General features: G+C 24.7%; 1 protein-coding gene across 1 annotated transcript; it reads left to right on the forward strand.

Moving 5' to 3' along the window:
* Positions 1–1,967: 1,967 nt before the first annotated feature.
* LOC145836935 (protein unc-93 homolog A-like) lies at positions 1,968–21,044 on the forward strand. Its single transcript, XM_082944705.1, has 12 exons — positions 1,968–2,091; positions 3,328–3,474; positions 4,022–4,203; positions 6,658–6,837; positions 9,902–9,944; positions 10,196–10,393; positions 12,984–13,228; positions 17,452–17,628; positions 18,238–18,340; positions 18,943–19,083; positions 19,838–20,005; positions 20,836–21,044. Exons 1-12 carry the CDS (start codon positions 1,968–1,970, stop codon positions 21,042–21,044), a joined length of 1,917 nt encoding a protein of 638 aa, XP_082800831.1.
* Positions 21,045–21,905: the final 861 nt, after the last annotated feature.

The following is a 21,905-nucleotide window of genomic DNA, read 5'->3' on the forward strand; positions in this document are numbered from 1 at the left end:
AATTTATTTATCTGCTGCTGGTAACAAAACAGCTTTTAAAAGCTTAGAATATTTTTAAAAATAACTTGCAAGTAATAAAAAGTTCTGCTAGACATATCTACACAGTTACATGACAATTCAAAGTTCGAAATTTTAAAACAAAGTTTTTAGGGCCACACTAAAAAGGTAATACATATTTGAAAAAAAAATCAGTTGTAGGTCTAATTAGTTATTACAAAAAAAATATTAAAAAAAAAAAACAAAATATAATTTTTTTAAATTCTAAAAATTTCTTTATTTCAAAACTTGTTTTATTTGTTCAAATTATATATTTAAGTGTTTGCTAACGAAAGATCTTAGTTAAACATGTTCACTAGTTTATAAATAAAAATAAATTATACAGTAATCTTTCTTTATTGTACCAACATATGTTTCTATAAGTTAACAAATCATTACACTTCTGTAAAAAAAAAAAAAAAAAAAAGATAAATATTGTAATGAAAGAATATAAGCTAAAGTAGGTGTATACATGTGTTCATTAAAATTAAAATAAAGTAGTTTATACATATTTTTAGAGGTTAATAGTTAACAGTTGGATTTAACATTAAGTATTTTACCTATTATTAACTATTAAACTCTAAAAATATGTAGAAATTATTTTATTTTAGTTTTAATGAACACATTTATACACCTACTTTAGCTTCTATTCTTTCACTACAGTATATATTATTTAATTTTTTTTTACAGAACCCAGTTTTAAGTGTGTTGATTCGTTAACACACAGAAACATATGTTGGTACAATAAAGGAAGATTGCTGTATAAAAACTTGTTTTAGCCATATGTAAAAAATATTTTAAACTTTGCAAAAAAAAATAAATAAAGGTGTTTTTTAGACCTAAAATAGCCTTTTAGTTTTGATTGATGATTAATTTTTTTGAATTATAGCCCTTTAAACACTTTTAAAGAATATGAATAGTCTTGCACCCAATCTACACTAACATACATGTTCTAAGAGCATCTAGTTCTAAGTATGTTTCAATTGAACTATTAATTCTTTTGTTAAGGGCATAAGGGGGGTAAACACCCTTTTTTGGTTTTTGATCTTATCTTATATAGTTTTCACTAAGCTACAAGATGCTTTTTACAGATTTAAAAAGTTCAAAATAATTTTTGAGATATAGCCGGTCAAAGTCGGAGCCAACAATAGATTCCTTATAGGGAGGCGCAAACTAAAACAGCAAAAATAGACTATTTTACTAAAAATCTATCTTCTCCTACGTTTTTTGAGATAACTACCTCAAATTTTCAGGAAATGTTCCTTAATATATTTAGAAAATTCTGTCGGAAGAAATTAAAAAAAAAATAAAAAATGAAAATTTTATATAAAAAATAAACAAAAAAACAGTTTTTTTTTTGTTTTTTTGTTATAAAAATTTTATTTTTTAATTTTTCTCGACAGAATTTTCTAAATACTGCAAAGAACATTTCCTGAAAATTTGAGGTTGTTATCTCAAAAAACGTAGGAGGAGATAGATTTTTAGTGATTTCTAGTTATTTGCCGTTTTAGTTTGCGCCTCCCATAAGGATCCTATTGTTGCCTCCGACTTTGACCGGCTATATCTCAAAAATTATTTTGAATTTTTTAAATCTGTAAAAAGCATCTTGTAGCTTAGTGAAAACTATATAAGATAAGATCAAAAACCAAAAAAGGGTGTTTACTTTTGATGTTAACCATTTTGTCAAGTTTATTAAAATAACTGTTTAGTTTAAATGTGATGTTAAATAAAGTAATAATGAAGAAGCTCTTAATTTTACTAAAGTTAATGATTTAAGTATATTAATCATATGGACAAAAATATTAAATAACTTTTTAGAAAAGCTAAAACTGTTTTGGTAAAGCTTTTAAAATAACTTTTGAGAAAAGTCATTTATATTTATTAATAAAATTTTAGTTTTCTCAGATTTACTACATTGTATAATATAAAAAATGGGTTCTAATTGGAAGAGTCAGCTGCCGTTTTACGTGTACCTCTTGAGCTGCATGCTCATATTTGCTGGGGTTGACGCCGTTCTTTCACTTGTGTCCAGTGTCAATATTGAAGACGGAAAAGGTTTTAAATTTTACTTTATAATACAACTATTTTTAGTGCTAAAAGGATTTTGGGACAGAGCTTGTATAACTCCGGGTTTGCTCAAGGTTTCCTAAATTAACTTTTAAAATTGCCCCTTTCTATAAAAAATAGTTGCCTTCCCCTTTATTAGTTATTGCCCTCACTAGTTAGTTACCTACTTAGTTTTTTTTTCTCTTTACTAACTATTGTCCCATGATAATCAAAGTTTCCAAGGGAAAAATAAGACCCTTGTCCTAAGATCTAACATGGTTTCTACATTATACTTGAGCAAAATGGACTTTTTTGTAGAAATCTTACCTTAAAGTCTATTAGTAAACATCAAACTATAATTAGTAAAAAAGGAAGCTGAAAAGTGAAAACTTTATGACTGAAAGTTACCCCCTTTTGCCTCTGATTTGTTAATATTGCCCTTTATAGAAAACCTGGTCTAGCTGTTGCACTCTTTTCAGATTTTACAAATCTTTTAACACTATATTTAGCAGTTTTAAGTTTCAAACACTGAAAGTAAAAACTGTTTAATGTAATTATGAAGTAGTTGAAGTAGTATAACTAGTTTATGAGTTTGGTCAATTTTGCTCTTTGTTTATCTAAAAATAATTTTTTTACTCAAAAAAAAGTGTACCCACATAGTGGTATAATGTTATACTTTTGTTCAGGATAGTATTTAATAATTAATACATATAATTAAATGTTTTTGAAGTTGTTTGTAGTAAAATAAACACTATTATGATTAAGTTGAAAAAGTTAATTTTTTTAGTGTAACATTTTACAAACAAATATTCAAAATAATAGTTGGACGTCTTGTACTATAGTTTTTTAAATTTTATAATGTTTAAAAACATGACTTGTGTAATTAGCTTTTTTTACATTTTAGTTTTATTTATCTTGCTGTTAGTCAACTTATAAATATAATATTATTATTTATAAGTATATATATATATATATATATTTATTTTTATTATTAGATTATGTGTATTTATGTAATTAAAAAAAAAACTAGTATCTTTTAAAAACCTTCTTAAGTTTATGTGATTATAGTATTATTAAGATTTTCGCATCAGATTAAGTTTTAAATTGTTTTTAAAGTTGCATTAATAGTTAATTTTCAACTTAATCTCTTTTATACTTTTGTTTATACACAGATATTAGGTTTTTATACCTAATCTACCAGTAAAACAACACACAAGTCAAACAAATTTCAATCAAAATTTTCAGGAACCACAGCACTTGGAATATCATACGCGTTTTCAATCATTCCTGCTTTTATAACTCCAGGATTTGTGAAGCGCTTTGGAGTGAAGAATGTATTAATATTTGGAATGATCAGTTACATGGTGTTCATCATAGGAAACTTATTTACTTGTTAGTAAATTCTAAATATAATATTTCTCTACTTTTGTTCATGTAATTATTTTTCAAACTTTTTTAAAAATTGAAAAAGAATTTATTTGTAGAAAGGTTTAATAATTTTAGTTATTTAAATATGCACAAAACTGTAATAGATGTTGTAAATTTTTCACAATTACGTTAAAATTTTTGTTTATATTTATTTGAAGATAGTTTATTAAAGTAAACTTAGTTTTACATAAACATTCATAGTTATGAATAAGGTTGCATTAAAAGCTATAGTTTTACACAAATATTAAATTTAAAATTTTCCTCTTTTTTTGGTAGAGTTAAATTTAGTACTTTAAAAACAAATCTGTTATTTAAAGAACATGCTTGTTCAAGTCTAAAAACAAATTTAAACGCCCTAATAGAAAAAAAAAATACTTCAGAATAAAAGCTGTCTTAATATGATAAAGTAAAAATAATAACCTAGCCAGTTTGTCACTTTCAAACTTACAAAAAATATTTGATTAAAAGTAATAGATATCATCTTAATACATTAAAAAATTAAACATTTTAGCAAAGTGGTTGCTGATATTAGCTGGTATTGCCAACGGTATCGGTGAAATAGTTGTCATAACGACCAGTTCCCTTGTCAACCAGTACTTTGCCAGGAAACACTTTATGAAGGGGACCAAAGATGAAGCTGTGTACACCAAATATTACTTCGGGTATTACTGGACCGCCTCACCCATCGGATCGGTTTGTTTTCTTTGATTGTAATTAAATGAACTTGTTTACTTAAAATTTTGTAAATATTTACATTTTTATTCGGGTATAAGTATTTATAAAAAGAGACTTTTTGAAATGTTCTTGTTTTTTATAAAGGTAGTAGCTGACTTATGCTTGTTTTTATACTTATCAATTCTATTTACTTTATTAAATTTATTAAACTTTGTTTGTTGTGTTTTTCAATAATATTGTTTTAAGCCATTTCTTTTTTAATTAATATAAGGTCGTACACGTTTTGCAAAAATCGACACTGTTTTTATATGAAGTTTTAAACTATAATCTATAGGTCAGCCTTTAAAGAATACAACATATTTTATTGACATGTCGTTTTTGTAAAAAGTTTTCCACACAAACGTTTTACCCTCATTTTTCATTGTCAGTTTTCTCACAATATGAAAAATCGATAAAGATATATCTTTTATTTTTTGTGCTAAAGTCTGTTAAGTTTCAGCAAAATTTGATCCAATACTTAAAAAAGTCTGTCAGGACAGTTTACCAGTCAATTACCAAAAAAAAAAAACAGTCAATTATTTTTTTTTGTTTTGAAAAAAAAAAATTAAAGTTTATTTTTAAATTTCTTCTGACAGGTTTTAAAAATAATATAAAGATTAGACTTAGAAGTTTAAAAACAATTGATCAAAATTGTAGATATTTTTAATTTTTATTTGAATTTTAGTTTGTGCATTCTAGAAGGGCCTATGAAACTATAAAATTTTTATCCGTTATATTTATAAAATCATGTTATATAACAAAATTCTGTAGAAAACAGCTGGTAGCTTAATGTTTGTTGTAAAAGTAAGACTAAAAGTTATTTACTTCCCATGGCAATAACTAAAAGTTATTTTTTTCAAATTGTTCGATTATAAATAAAAAAAGCCTTTTAAATTATTAAATAAATTCATACTTCTGTCAATTTTGTTTTGAATAAACATAAAATCTATTATAGAATTTAGTTTATGTCATATTTTTAGGATTGTTATTTTAATTTTACTAGATAGCAGTAGTTTTTAGTTTGCGTTTTAAGCATATTGAAACTTGTTTTATTACCTGTGTCCTTGAAGCAGTTTAAATTTTTTATAAAATAAATAAACACATGTGTATGCAAAGAATAAGTTGATAACAATTCAACTTCACTGTATTTTTATGAACAAAAATACGCTTTTTTTCACTAGTACTTTCTTTTTTATGAATAAAAACATTTTTTTAATGTAAACGACTTTTTAAAGAAGAATATATGCATGTATGTAGTTCGATTATTGAAGCAGTTTGTCAAGTTTATTAAAATTTGTTGAAATTTAATTATATTTAAACCTGGTGTTTAAACAGCTTATTTGCAAAAACATATAAAATTTTTATAAACAATAAGCTGATTTATGCGATAATAATAAATGTGACACAATGTAAAAAAATTAATTTTTAATGTTGCAGATAATTTAAGAAAACAATTTAACCATGTTTAATGGTTATTAAAATTTCAATCCTGTTTTTCATTTGAAGTAAACTATATACGCATGGAATATTTTAAAATAATATTTTATATTTTGATTTAAGTTGATTGTAATGATTCAAGTCAAAATATAAAGTGGGTTTAAAGATTTTCCTTATGTATATTAGTAAAAATTCCAATCTTGTTATAATTAAATTTGTTGGAATACTTTGTTCAAGCTAAAAAACTAAAAGTCAATAAATTTTTTTTGCATAATTTTTATTTGTTTAAGTATATTTCTAAACACAAACGTTTTATTTGCTTATTTCAGGTTTTATTTGCTTATTTCAAAATACAAATATTTTATTTGCACGAACAAGTATGTAAACATGCACTGTTTGAAATTAGGTGCTTAAATTATGTAGGTTTCTTAATAAGTGGGTCATATTTACACGCAGAATTAAATACTAAAACATTATGCAAACAAAATTTGGTTGTAGTAAAAAGTAAAGATAACTAATGATAAAAATGTTTATAAAAAGTTTTTGTTCAATAACTTTTAAATGACAGTAAATTAGAGGGTTGCCACACACTCAGGATAGCTTAGGCTAGTTTGTTTTTTTTTAATTGAAAAACTGAGGCTAGTTTTGATATTTTTGTAAATCTCAGGCTAGGGTTTATGGTTTTAGTTATTTATATTTGTTGTAATTATGTTTTTATGAATTCAATTTGTTATTATTTTGAGTGGTTTTAGGTATTTAAGCTTCTTTAACAGTATACATTTCATTTTTTGGCTAGCATTGATTATTTTTATTAATTTTATCATAAACTCAGGCTGACTTAATGTAACTCATGCTATTCATTAACTCAGTCTTTTTTTTGATTCAAAGATTTTTTACCCTGTGAAAATTAGCTTGTTATTAAAAAAAAAAGTTGATTAAAACATTTTATTACAAACTAACTGATGCTAATTATTTGATATAAACCAAACTTTTTAGATGTTCGGAAACGCGGTGATATTTGCCATCCTGCACATGGACCGCAACAACAATGACGTCACGACACCTTCTAATATGACGTCACCGCACTCCAATGTTACGTCACAGTACATGCAGTGCGGCGCCATGGACTGTCAGGACGAAACGGCTGTGGAAGCTACACTTTCTCAATACCAACCAGTTCAAAATTCAACAAAATTTCTTGTTATTGGTTTGTTTTAATTATTATTTTTAGTTATATATTTTTCTCAATACCAACCAGTTCAAAATTCAACAATCTTCTAGTTATTGGTTTGTTTTAATTATTATTTTTAGTTATTTATGTTTCTCAATACCAACCGGTGCAAAATTCAACAAAATTTCTAGTTATTAGTTTGTTTTGATTATTATTTTTAGTTATTTATGTTTCTCAATACCAACCGGTGCAAAATTCAACAAAATATCTAGTTATTGGTTTGTTTTATTTTTTATATTTAGTTATTTTTCAATTTCTATTAGTCCATAATTACTAGTCTGTTATTAGTCCATAAAACTAGTGTTTCAATTTTAAACTGTTTATAACTAAAATAGTAAAAAAAAATACAAAAAAAAAACTGTAACTAAATTTTAATGAAGAAAAGTTTTATCACTGCCAGTTTTTTCTAAGTTTTGAAAAATGTCCCACTAGTATATATCCTCCTTTATTTTAGAAAACAACTATTGCACATTTTTAGGAAATGTACTTCTTAATGCTATGAAAAACTTTTACAAAGCAAATCGATTAAAAGAATTCCAATAAGGGTTGTATTTACATACTCAAAATTATGAATAATAATTAGGGTGTGAGGACTGCAAATCATGAAGTTGTAAAAAAGAGATAATGATATAAAATAAGGATGAAAGTTTGACTAAGGGGTTATTTGAAATAGTTTTAAAACATAAATTTAAAAGTTAGCTGTATTAATTATTACTGCTGATGTATTAGGTTTGAGGTTATATGTATAAAAGTGGCGATCCGTTTAAGTATTATATCTTAAAATAGGTATATTTAAACTCTTTACCGTAACTACAATAAATGTTACTTTATATATTTTGTTCTTTTTAAGGTTTTAACATAAAATTAGGTTTATAAGATAATATAAGTACCTATACTAGTCAGAAATTAATATTACTTGTACTTAAATAAAAACTATAAATAATTTAATTTATACAGCACTAACTTATTGATGCTGTTACGTTTTGTTATGTTTGGCAACTATGCGTTTATTAATATTTATTAAAACCATTACACTTTTGAATTTTTGAGTAATGATTTACAAAGTGGTTTTATAGTTTTTCACTTTATATGTTTTGTAATGGTGTAACAATATACTTGTTCGCAAACCACTTCAAAAATATTTAAAATTAGTTTTGAATATATTAAGATTATAGAAATTGTTAACGTCAAACTAGTTTTAGAGCACTTATTGATTTAACGGTGTTGAATTTTTTATCAAATTCAAGCAGTTATATATTTAGTGTTTTTTAATAAAAATTTTGGATGTTTTACTATACAGTACACTACCGCTTAACTACGCAAATTGAACCCGACCAAAAAGTGCGTACTTAGCACGGGTAGTGCGTACTTTTTGACGAGATAGTATAATATGAAATTTAGTTGTTTGTTTTCTTTCTTACAACTAGCCACCAAATAATTAAGCAAATTAAACAAGTCTTTTTATCTTAAATAACATTTAATACAAATTCTAATCTGGAAAATTTTTTAATAGATTTTAAAATGATTTATTTTTTCTATAAAAAGTTTCTACATAATTAACATTTACATTTAAAATAGAAAGTCAATGTCAGTCAATGATATAAAAAAGAATATTAAGCCATATTTTGTTTTGTTAGAGGGAAAGTACCAAACTACATTGTGTTTACCAAACAATTTCAAAACATCAATGTTTGTACATTTAAATTAAATTATAACTTAACTATGTTGTATTTGTAGGTTTTTTTAACTTTGTCACCAATATTTATTTTTTTATAGCATTACAGCTCAAATATCATTATTCTTTTCACTTTTCTGCAACCACTACATAAGTATTTAGTTTATTAACATTTAATAACAGGACTGTCACAATCTCAGGTTACTTTAGACTACTCAGGATTACTCACCCTAGTTTAAAAGTTGAGAAAGTCTCAGGCTAACTCAGCAGGTTGGCCATTCTACCTGGAAACATAAAATAATCTGGAAAAATTTTGTCTTTCTAAAGTAGTGCGTACTTAAGGCGGGGTGCGTACCAAAAAAGTGCGTACTTAAGCAGTAGTCTACTGTACTTGAATAATAAAACAGTATTTTAAAATTTAGACTTTAGACATAAGGTTAGAACAATGTAAGCTACCTAAAACAATATTTTTTTTAATTTTCAAATTAATTTTGTGCACAAAATTAGTTTTTACAAATTTTCCTTTACCGTATTTATCTAAAATTGCAAATGTTGATATCTCCATAAGCTTTTTTGTGCTAGTTTTTAATTAATATAGTTTTATTCATTCTGCTAATTAAACTAGTTTATGAATATCTTACGTACTAAATTGCATAAACTATTTGTTTTACTTTGAAATTTGAAAGTTCTATTCTTTTTAAATGCGTTTTTTAAATTAAAAGTTTTATGATAGTTATAATTTACGTTTTGTTACAAAAAATTAAAGTTCAAAACCACGACGTAATTGTAACGTCATACGTCGTAAACAATTTACACGAATATCAATGATGTGTGTTGTTGTTTGGAAAACTGATTATAACAAAGAGTATGTTTACAATTTTGAAATTAAAAAAGAACGAAAAATTAAAAAGATATGTAAAAGTTTTAATTTTCAGAAAGTTATTTTTTAACAAAAACGTGTTTATCCATAATAAACATTAAAAAAAAAAATTAAAAGTTAGAATATCAATATTTTTAAAAAGTTATGTCAAGTTTTATAGAAATAAGTATATCTACGGGAAAATTTTATGAAACAGATACAAATATATTTTCATCTTTGATTAGTTTGAGTTTATTTGAGTCCTATATTAAATAAACAATTATTTGTTTAAACTGTTTTCATAAACAAAGTCAAAAGTTCTTGTTTATTTTTGAGGCTTTTTAAAAAACCAATGTATGTATATAAGTGTTGTTTTTTTTGCTTGGTAATATTTACTTGCAAAAAATCTAAACATTGTTTTGTTAAATGATAAAAACTAACAAAAAGTTTTCTAAATTAAAAACAAAGTTAACAGAAATTTTCTCAAATATTCGTTAACTTCAAATTTCCTAAAAACGGTTGGTAAACAAAGCCTTTAACTGTTAAAAAACTTTTTCTTTTAATTAAGTTTTTCTTTTTAGTATTTATTAAAAAAAAAAAAAAATAACCAAAATTTATTTTAAAACATTATTATGAGGTCACGTTAAATAACTAATATTATTATTTCCTCTTTTCACTCAACCATAATGACATCATACCCGTCGCTTCTTAATTTTCCATCAATTAAAAAAGATAAGGAAATTAATTATTTCACATTATGACGTCACAGGGGTTTGCGCGCTGATGATCCTGATGGCGACCGTGTTGGACGCCATTTTCGTTCCCTCCGACATCGATCACGTGCTGAAAAATCCCCTCCCGTTGAAGCAAGAGCCGCTGGAGGGCGACGGTGAGGACAACGAGTATTATGACGACATAAAGGACGGCGAGGGGAAGATGAGCTCGAGCGAGAACAACATCGTTATCAGTTAGTTTGTTACGTCATAATAAGTAAAGCATTCAAAAAAAAAAATTAATACGTTTCTAATCATCGACATTAGTTAGTTTGTTTTAGATTTTAAGTTTTTTAATAAAAACTGATCACATTTCTGTTTGTAATATATTGTAATATATATGTGGTTAAGTATTGATGAAACATAAGGATTTGTGCAACTCTATCTCAATGTTCTGTTGATTAATAATTGAGCAGAAACAATATCGTCATCAGTTAGTTGTGACGTCATATATGTGTTAAGAAAATTTTGTGAATGCTCAGTGATATTATTCCCCGTTATTAAATTGCTCGTTTTTACAACTGTTGTTATTTTTTTGTCATCATATTGTTTGTTGTATTTGTTATTTTATCACTTTTATTGTCCGGTTTCAAAAACTTTTGTGTGCTAATTGTTCAGACAGAAAGTACTATTTTAACATATACTTTTATTGCAATTAAAACAACAATTATTCATATTACAAATTTAATGGTGCAATAAAAAGATACACAAGTACTTTAAAAGTTTTCCATCAAATTATTTTTTATTAAGATAAAGCAATAAATTGTGTAATTCAATTTCATTGTTATGAAAAAACATTTTATTAGAACAAGTGTTTTTCATTTCAAAATGTTTTTTGATAATCTAAAGTACTTGAGAAATAATTAGGTATTTGTTTTTCATAGACCGCAAAAATAAATTGTATGAAATACAATCAGTTTCTTTAGTTTCTAAAATTAAAAAGTTTAATTTTAAATTGTTAGCTATGTTTTCAATGATGTTATTCCTCATATTTATTTGAATCTAAAAAGTTTTTCTTCAGTGTAACTTAAGTAAAGTTTATTTAAGGATTATCTGTTATATTTGGTTGACCACCTCAATAAAATAAGTGTATTCTGAAATTTTTTGAAACTATAATTTTATGCCTAATGAGATTATACAATTTATTCTTGTAATGTGGGAATCGAACTCCATTAAAGTTAGTTATATTAACACATTAATTTCAAACTTTTACTTTGTTTGTAGTTTTATGCTCTGTAGCTTGTTAAGGCGCTAAATAAGAAATGTAAAATAAAAGTATAAGTAAATTAACATAATGCTAAAAAGTTAGTTTAGAATAAAATTTTAAGCGATTTTTTATTTTATATAGAAATATTAATTAAAAGTTTTTTACAATAAGTTTATTTAAATAGTTTTCTACAGGAAATTTACTTTTTAAGTGTTTTTTGTTACTATTTTATTTTTAAGTTGTTATATTTATTTGTCAGCAATTATAAAAGGTAAATGTTGTTAATTTAGTTAATAAAAAATAATTTTTTATAAGAAGTCCTTAGCATCCATTTGTACTTAAGTTAAGTTTAATTTTTAAATAACTTGAAGTATTTGTTAAATCGGTATAACCAAAATGAGTGGGTTAAATTCAAATATAACAACTCAAATATTAAACTTATGCGATTGCTTGAATGGTTATAATGTATATAACACACCCACAAAAAAGACCAACTTGTAAACAACTTATAAAGTATAAACTAGTTATGTATAAAGGTAACTGTTTCATTAAATATTAGGAATTAATCAAGATACTCAACTTGTTTTTATTTTTATATTTAAATGTTGTTTTAAATTTATTTGCATTCTACTATTAAAACTTGTTTTTCTTCAAAATTTTGTTGACTGAGGTAGTTAATCAGTAATTGTTATTTTCTGTGTTTTAATAAACTTCTAAAAAAAGAATGCAAAATAAATTGATGACCGTGATAGAGTAAATTTTCATGCTAATAAAAATTAAACTGCAACTTTTTTTGTCAACCTGTTGAAACAGAATTTTAGTTAAAAAATAATCAGAATTTCAAATTAACCTGCAGCAAGAAAAATCTAATTTGGAACAAGTCAAATCACCGGAATATTTTTTTCAATTTCTTTTCCCCCGCGGCCCGACTACGCCGCTAATTTAAATTCTTTTTGTCAGAAAAATCAAACGATAAAATCGATTTTATCAAAAGTTCGGTGGAAACATTTCGACAGCAATTTATTTTTTCAATCTCGACAATGACTGCCGGAATTTGGAGCCAAAAATGTGAATATAAATTCTAATTAAATTATTGTATGTAAATTTGACCAAAAAATAATTTTGAGCCAATTGGAAAAAGATAGTTAAAAGTTTACTTGATAAGATTGAAGTAAAGGGATTTGGATTAAAAGTGTGAATAAAAAAGTAAAGTAAAGTGATATATACAATTAAGAAGTTTTTTCAGAGTATAGAGGCATTTAAAAAGTAGTTTTCATTATTACTATATTGTAAGTTATTAAAAAAAATACTTTTTTAAAAGGAAATACATATATGCAGCTTAATAAAAATATGAAGTTACTTAAAATGATTTAAGCTTAAGTGGATTAAAAAATATAATAAAATATTTTTTTAGAAATAAGACTAAAAACAAATTCAGCAAAAATGCAATTTTTTTTAAAGAAAAATAAGTAACTTTTTTCTAAACAAAAATATGGAGCCATCAAAATAAGCTCATCACTAAAAGCTAAAAAAAAAAAGAAAAAATAATATTTTACAACTAATTTTTATTTTTTTAGAAAAATCGCAGCTGAGCAACTTTGTGACGTCACAAAACTACGTGACGTCATCGTCGTGCGAGCTGATGCTGTTCAGCGGAGCGGGACGGATGCTGCGTAATAACCGCGTCGCCATGGAAACCGTTCAGCTTCCCACGGTCGTTACGTCATCGGATGACGAAAGCAGCAAGTCTGACGTCATAGGGGGCTTGATGACGTCAGGTGAAGGCGGTGACGTGAGAAAGGCGAAGAAGAGCAGAAAATACGTGAGTTGTTGAATTAATAAAAATGATAAAATATTAGAAAAAAATTAAATTAAATATAAATACAAAAAAGTATATTTGCTTTTTAAATTCTGCGAGGTATTTAAAAGTTTAACTTTTATTTCGATATTATATATAACTTTTATTTCAATGTTATATATAACTTTTATTTTTGTTTACATTTCAGTTTTTTTGGTATAACAAAATATTTGTTAAATTTTGTGGAGTAAACCAGTAATTTTATTTATACAATTATTATTAACAGAGTAAAAAATTAAGTCAAAGATCAATAAAAATGAATTAAGTGTGTTGAGGCGCGACAATTCAAATTTTTATTAAAAAGTTTAAAGGACTACAAATCAAAAAACAACATATAATTGAAAAAAAAAGTGGTTTTAGATTTAGTTGATACCTACAAACATTTTTATTTTGGCAAAATTTTAAATATTTGATGAGATACGGCTAAGGTACGTTTTAAAACATAATAAGCTTTAGTAGTTTATAAATTTTTTACTTTATAGGTATCTATTTTTTACTGTTATAATCTTATTACTTAGACCTACAACCGCTTTTTGTATAACTTTTTGAGTTTGTGGCTCTTTATAAATTTTTTAAAGAATTTAGATTGAGCTAAATTTATTTATTATATGATTATAAATTTATATAATTTATTAAAATTTAAGCGAAATATTAAGGTAGTATTTTTATAATTAAGCTTCATATTTCTCAAACAAATGCACTTACTTTTTTAGATTAAAAAATCTTAAAAATAGTAATTTACTATTTTCTAAAAGTTTTTAAAACGTATAGTAAAACTGTTTTGTATAAATTTAAAGTGAAAATAAAAATATTAAAGTTTACAGTGTTGTTTGAAAAAACAGATTTTCACAGAGTTTAAAGGTGATGAAAATATTTAAGTTTTAAAAAATAATTTTATTTTTGTAAAAATATGTTTAATTAAGTTAATTTTAAATATTTTTTTTATTAAAAACCAATTTAAGTCGATATATATACTCATAGAGGTTAAAACAAACGCTTACGGTTTTTAGTCTTCAGTAATACTAATTAAATCAATAAGGTTTTTAACTCATGTGTTAACAAGTTCAATAAAAATCGTCAAATTACCTCACAAGTCAAAATTTGACGTAATAAAAACTTATGTCATGTAACATAAAGTTCAATGTCCGGTATAAACGTCATAATAAAGTTTAAAAATATATACTATATTGATTCAAGTTTTATTAAATACCTATACTTAAATACTTTCTTGTATTTATAATTAAGCTAATGTAAATAATAATTCAGGTAATTGATGTTTTATTTTTTTTTTAAGTTAACCTAAATTAGTATGATTTTAGTTAAGGCCATAGGGGGTAAAACATTTTTTTACAAAAAAAACCTTTGTACTTATATGAAAGCGTTCAGTATAAGCTACAGGTCAGTTTTTATAAAATTAGAAGTTTTATTAAATTTTGAGATAATGTAGTTTTTATAAAAGGTTTGATACAGACGTATGGACAGCAATTTTTTCAGGGTCAATTTTATCGGAAAATAAAAAAAACACACAAAATCTATCTTCTCCTTTGATTTTTGAGCTAGAGACCTCATACTTCCATAAAACATTCCTTTTTAAAATTAAAAGACTTTCAATGTTGGGGTTTGAATATATAGTTGGTTAATTAATAACATTTTTATTTTACAAAATCAAAATAATACATGCATTATATCGATTTTAATATTAGTAAAGAATTACTGTGAAAATTCAAAAAATATTGGTTAAAAAATGAAGGATAGGTTTTTAGTGAAATATTCTTTTTTTTTTGCGTTTTTGGTTTAAATAATACTAGTAGTAATAATTTTGTGCCTTCCATTAAAAACCTATTGAGCTCACCGACTTTGATCGCTTATATCTCAAAAGCTACTATAAACTTTTTAAGCCGTTAAAAATGTCTGAGAGCCAAGATCAAACTCTACAATAGTAGTAATATTTTCAGTACATTTATTAAATTAAACAAAAAAAAAAGCATGAGATTTTAAAGCATACTTTTTCCAGTTTTTTGTATGTTCTTAATTTATATGTATATACGTTTTAATTAATTATTTTATTTGTTTTTACTTACAATACCTTTCTTTTGATTATTTTGTTGAAAACAAATGTAAGTGTTGAGTTTCTAATCCTATATTCTAAATAAACACTTTTTTTAGTTTCCAGTGAAATAAATAACTTTAACTAGGTTATTGATTCATATTTTAAGAAGTTCAATAAAAATCGTCATATTACATCACAAGTCAATATTTGACGTAACAAAAACTTAAATAATCTATTTTGAAGTTCAATGTCCGGTATAAACGTCACAACAAAACTTTTAAAATATAGTTTATATTAATCACACTTTATATCGATCAAACTTTTATTACTTTTTGATTTTTATTTTATTTAAAAGTAGTTCATAACTAAGGTACTGTGAACTAAATTCTAATTGAAAGCTAACTTGCGGTTTACTTTAACCTTATTTTCATTTTGAGCTTGATTAGTTTAAATCCAATTAATCTGTAAGATCAAACAACAAATTAAGTTCAGAAGTTGAAAACAAGTTTATTGATGGCATATTTTATTTTGAATGCATAACTTTAACCGAACTTGTTAAATAAAACTTTTTAAACTGTTCAAAAAGTGATGACTTTTGTACAAAGAATATTTAAAATGTATAGTTTAAACTGATTCTTTGATTACAGTATATTTGAAACGTTTAACACTAGTAAAAACGATTGAAAAGATATGATAGTCTTATTTGAAAACTGTTCATAACAGTTTCAAGTTATTTTTACTTACTACCCACACAAGGTTTAATGAATATTAAGTTTACAATAAGATAATACATGAATAAATAAAATTCATTTCAAGTATTTTTAATAAACAGCGAATTCAGTAAATGTTTGTCTTAATCTATATATTAAAAAAACAATTCAATTGCACTTAAACTCATGAATACAGCTTTATTTTTATTTACGTTTACTTAGTTTTTAAAAACTGTTATTTTTACCAAAACTAATATTCTAATGATAGCTTTTAAGGAAACTAAGTCTTTGTGGTGTGATTAAAATTCATTTATCAAATAAAGTTTAAAGCTACTTGTTATAAATTTGAAATAAAATACTGGCCGGAGTTATAATTACTTGAAGAATTTTAATTATTTTCTTGTTACTGAAAGTTATTTAATTTTAATTTATCATTTGAACTCATTCAACCCTTTGTTAAACGAAGATAGTTTAATTGAAGTTTAACTTATCTATGTATATTAGTTAAAGTTTCTTTTTAGTCTGTATATCATGTTTAAAAATATCCAGAATAGTTTTTGTTTTTACTGTTTTTTATTTTAAAAGTGTTTTTATCCAGTGTTGTTGTATACTTAAATAATATTATTTAAACTAACTAAGGAAGCAATTTTTTATAAAGTTATACACAATTGTATGTTTCAAATATGTACAATATAAACTTAGTTGAAAGTATTTGTTAATCTTGTACTTTAAAAATAAAATTAGATTTTTAAGTTTAATTTGGGTCGAAATTTTTAAATCTAGTATTTTTTTTATATAATTAAAATATTCAAAACTAATTGTAAAAATAATTTCGATATCAAAGTTGTATATATTTTTCTACTATGTAAATTGTTTTTTATATTTTTCTTCTTTTTAGAAATAAAAATCTCTAGGGAAATCAATCCTTATATTGTGAGATGACTAGTACAAATTTTAATTATTTCATTTATTCACTTGTGAGACATAAATAATTCGATGTACTAGCATATAGTTTTTACTTAATTTACTTTTCTTAAATATAAATGTTTTTTAAAACAATTCAAAAGTCTATATTAGTTTCTAATAAGAGTTTCATTTATATAGTTCAAAACGCACTTTAAATTTTATTTAATAGTTTTTTATATAACTCATAGGGAAGTAAATAATTACAACGTGAGATATGAAATAACAATGTTTTTATTTAGAATAATTTTTATTACAAATTTTATAAAAACCTTAAATTTTTATATACACAAATGGTATTTAAAACAAGTTTTTCTTAATTCAAACGTTTAATTTAAACTTTTACTCTGATTAAAGTCAGTTTATTTCAGGGAAGTCAGTCATTATCACATTAGATGTTCGATACAATTTTATTTAATACATTCTTATTTTCATTTTGTTTTTAATCAAAATATTTACACCAGGGAAGCCAGTCATTATGGCGAGAGGTGTACGAGCGTGCAAAGAAGACGGGAAAGTTGATAATTATGACGAAACAGTTGCTGGTGATGTTGCTGCCACTGTACGACGGCATGCAAGTCTCGTTCATATTCGGCGAGATGACCAGAAGCTACTCGTCGTGCGTGCTCGGTCTTGATAAGGTTTGATTGTTTGAACTTTTAATTAATTTGCTTTATTTGCTTTGAAATTAATGAAAAGGTAAGGTCCTGTCCCTAGATATTGTTTTGTGCAATTTTAGTTTGAATTGAGTAAAAATGAGGCTTTTAGGACAGTATTTAGTTTAGCTTTAGATTCTTTTAACTCAGGGGTCAGCAAAATGCGGCCCGTGAGGTACTTTTTAGCTAAAAAATACTTTTTTAAAACAATTAAAGTTGTTGTCGTAAAAACTTACAATTAAGCTATTAATTTAATTGATACTCTTTACTAATGCTGTTTTATTGCTTACTTCATCTTTTTTTTGCTTGAAAAATAGTATTTATTTTTTTGATTAAAAACGATAGCGGCAAGCGAGAAACTTTTTCTTAGAAAATTGGCCAGCAACTTATAAAAGTTTGCCGATCCCTGCTCTAATTGATGACTCTTTTTTTTAGATTTTGATGAAAAGTAAAGTTAGTTAAGAATTTTGAAGATAAAAAATAAAAAACTCAGTTAAATCTTCAGAAAAAAAACAGTTTTTAATAAATCTAAACTGCCTAGTGATAACTATTGAAAATTAAACATTTAGGTTTTACCAAACCACTATAAAACAGGTAGGAATATCAATAATAATGTTTGGAGTAGGAAACGCAATTTCATCGATAATAGCTGGAAGGATGGCCGGAAGATTTGGAAGGAACTTACCTTATTTGATAGGTGAGAAGTTTTAATCAGTTATTGAAAGAAATACAATTTTTATTTGGTTGGTTTTAAAACTTTTTGTAGGTAGAAACCTAACTTATTTAATAGGTGATAAATATATATTTTTTTTTTATACAAACATGTTCAGTTGATTTATAAATGAGAAGTTTGTTTATATCAGTTGTATTATTAGCTGGTTTTTATTTACACTATTAGTGTTGTTAATAAATCCTTACTTAATAGGTAGATTTATTCGAAATGTTTTATTAAATATTGTTTAGTATAAAAAAATTGTTTAGTTGATATGATATAAGAAATAAACTGTAAGTATTCAAATTTGGTCGAATTAAAACTTCTTGATCTTTTTAATATTGAACATTTTTTATCAATTTCATCTTACTTTTTTAATTTACAGTTTATTAATTCAACAAAACAGTTTATTTATTAGGTTTTATTTTGGACATTGCCTTTTTTTTGTTTTTCATCATTGGATGTATTATAGTTTTTTTGTATTATTAAATAACAATATGTTTAGTTGATCAGATAAGTTTTAAATACCAACCCAATACAAGCTAAATAGTTGATACTTTTATCAACAAAATAATTTTATTTATCAGGTTTCATCTTGGACATCGCGCTGTATCTGGTGTGTCTCCGTTGGATACCGGACGGGGAATCACCTAACAACCAACTTTACGTTTACCTTCTTTTCTTCGGGTTTGGGTTCAGCGAGGCGCTATGGGCTACTCTCGTGAACGGTTTGTTTGAATGATATTTAACAGCTTTAGTATTTAACTGTAAATACTTTTCTTAAATATTTCTCATATACAAAATTAAATAGATATACCAAGGCTAACTAAACATCGCTTATTAATATTAAAAATTGTATTTAATTATTTTATTTGTTAAAATACAAATAAACTTTTACTTATGTAAACGATTATAAATTGCGCAAACACCTAAACAAACAAATAAAATTTGCAGAATTTTTTCTCCAATGCAGAAATATAAAGTTGCGTGCGATGTTTATAAAGTTTTTATTTTTTGAAACAAAAACGCTACCTATTAACAGAAAAATATTTTTATTTATAATCTCAACAAAATATGTATATATAAACCTTTTTTTGCAGAAATTGTAATTATATTGTAAAAGAGAAACATTTTGTTTATTTAAAAATCCCATCAAATCTTTTCTACATAAATGTGCTTTTATTTATTTTTTTACATAAATGTACTTTTTTTTATTTTTTGGCAGAAATTTACTTTTGTTTATTTTCTCACAGAAATGTACTTTTATTTATTTTTTTACAAAAATGAAATTTTAGTATTTATTTACAGAAACGTACTTTTAATAAATTTTTACAGAAATGTACTTTTATTTATTTTTTTACAAAAGTGTACTTTTATAATTTTTTTTTGGAAATGCACTTTTGTTTTTTTTATACAGAAATATAATTTTTTTTCACAGAAATGTACTTTTATTTTTACAGAAATGTACTTTTATTTTCACAGAAATGTACGGGGACATATTCAAGGACCAAACGGACATCGCTTACAACTTGTGGGGCCTTCTACTGAACATGGGCATGGCAGTGATGTTCTCAATTTCCACTTTTTTGTGCGTCTACCAGAAAGTCTACTTGATGATGGCAATCATATCCATCGCCTGCTCTTTATACGGTTGGTTATTTATATTTATGGTTTGTTTTAAAAATACTATTCGTACGGTAGTTTTTTTTAAATTATTTTTACAGTTTGTTATTTATATTTATGGTTTGTTTTAAAAATATTATTTGTATGGTAGCTTTTTTTTTAAATTATTTGTATGGTTTGTTTTAAAAATATTATTTATATGGTTTGTTTTTTTAAATTATTTGTATGGTTTGTTTTAAAAATATTATTTATATGGTTTGCAATGCAAATTATTTCTATGTTTGTTATTAAAAATAAACTATTCGTACAGCTGATTTATAAATGTACAGTCTTTATGGAGTTAAAAAAATCTGTATGGCCTTCATACTTGTAAGTTTTAAAAGGCAACTGCTAATTGATTCGTTGTTAAATCTTAGGGTTTGAAAAACTTTTACGGAAAGGAACTGTATCCGTTGAAAAATATAAATTAATTTTAGAGTAAACTGTAGTTAGTTAAGTACATGTTACAAAGCTTAAATAAACATTGTTATTTATTATGGACATTATATTTGAAAATTTTCTTTCTAATAATATTTTTAATAACGACTAGTGATAAAAAAAGGTTAATGTTTATGGTATATTGAAAATTCTCATTCAGTGTTTTAATTAGATGGAGATTAAAAAACATCTGTTCTTAATCTATACCTTACATTTTATTATTTTCATAAAAATTCTAATTAGCCTTATTTAAACTAATGCACAAAAAATTTTAAAAGAAAACTCCTACTTTTTAACTTTTTCAAAATATCTTAATTGTTGTCTAACGCAGCATAGATATTTAATTAGAAATTTTTATTACTTTAGTTTATTTATGACAGCCATGATGCACATCATCTACTATCCCCACCAAAAGTTTATACAAAGGCCGGTCACCATGGAAACAGAACTTAAGGCCACAAGCGCGCCACCTAGCAACGACTGTGACGTAACAACCACCGCGGAGGAGACAAAGTCGCTCATGCGGGAACATCACCAGAACGGGAAACTCCCTGAATCGAAAGAATTAAACGAAACAGTGAGGACTTGAGTTTTAATTTTTTTTTTAAATTTTACACAATTTTCAGGGTTTTCTTACTTTAAAAATCCAGATTGTATTTAGATACTGATTATTTAAATTTATATGCAGCAATTTAATTTGCGTCCAAGCACTATTTTTTTAATTAATTATACTAAATTAATTTTAGTTTGAGAAATATGCATCTACTACTACAAAAGTGCTTTGTTATTTAGCAATACGATTAACAACTGTTTAAATCATGTTTAGTTAAAAAAAAATCTTTGAAAAGGCAACAAATATTTAAATTTTTATTTGAAACTTTTAAACTTTCCACATCTTGCAGAAATAGAAATATAGTCTAATCAAATGAACTTTTTTTTAACTCTAATTATTTTTATACAAAACTCTTTTAAAGGTTTAACCAAAACAAAATTTAAAACTTAATGTTTAAAAGCAAACAGTTAATTTTTAAACGTTCGTTTTAAAGTAGCAAATTGCGTAAGATTATCTGGCCAAAGTTCATTAACCCAATGCTAAATAACATTTCAATTAAAGAATTTAATTTGTTAATTATAATAACAACTGAATTATAATTTAAATCACTTTTTTTTATAATGAAATTAGTCCGAGTCGAAAAACTAAAGCTATTAAAATATTTAGTTTCAAAGTTTTTAGAATACTACTAGTTTCTTATCACTGTTGGTTTTTAAAAGTAAAGTTACGAGATAATTTAAAATGTCATCATTAAAAAGCACTTATTCTCTTAATTTAGCTTAAACTTATAGTTTTGAAGTAATTTAATTTAACTTTGATTTTACACATTTTAAGTAACTTTATAAACACAGTACTTTTTGAATAATAATTATCCACCATTTAAACTTCAGTAATTTT

This window comes from Thalia democratica, chromosome 5 (genome assembly GCF_965202585.1).
Source record: "Thalia democratica chromosome 5, ktThaDemo2.hap1.1, whole genome shotgun sequence".
Taxonomy (NCBI): domain Eukaryota; kingdom Metazoa; phylum Chordata; class Thaliacea; order Salpida; family Salpidae; genus Thalia; species Thalia democratica.

Excerpts from the sequence above, each read along its gene's own strand:
- LOC145836935 (XM_082944705.1), top strand. The coding sequence starts at position 1,968 with ATGGGTTCTAATTGGAAGAGTCAGCTGCCGTTTTACGTGTACCTCTTG. Across the intron at positions 2,092-3,327 it reads CAATATTGAAGACGGAAAAG|GAACCACAGCACTTGGAATA; the intron begins GTTTTAAATTTT and ends CAAAATTTTCAG. Across the intron at positions 17,629-18,237 it reads GCGTGCTCGGTCTTGATAAG|GTAGGAATATCAATAATAAT; the intron begins GTTTGATTGTTT and ends ACTATAAAACAG.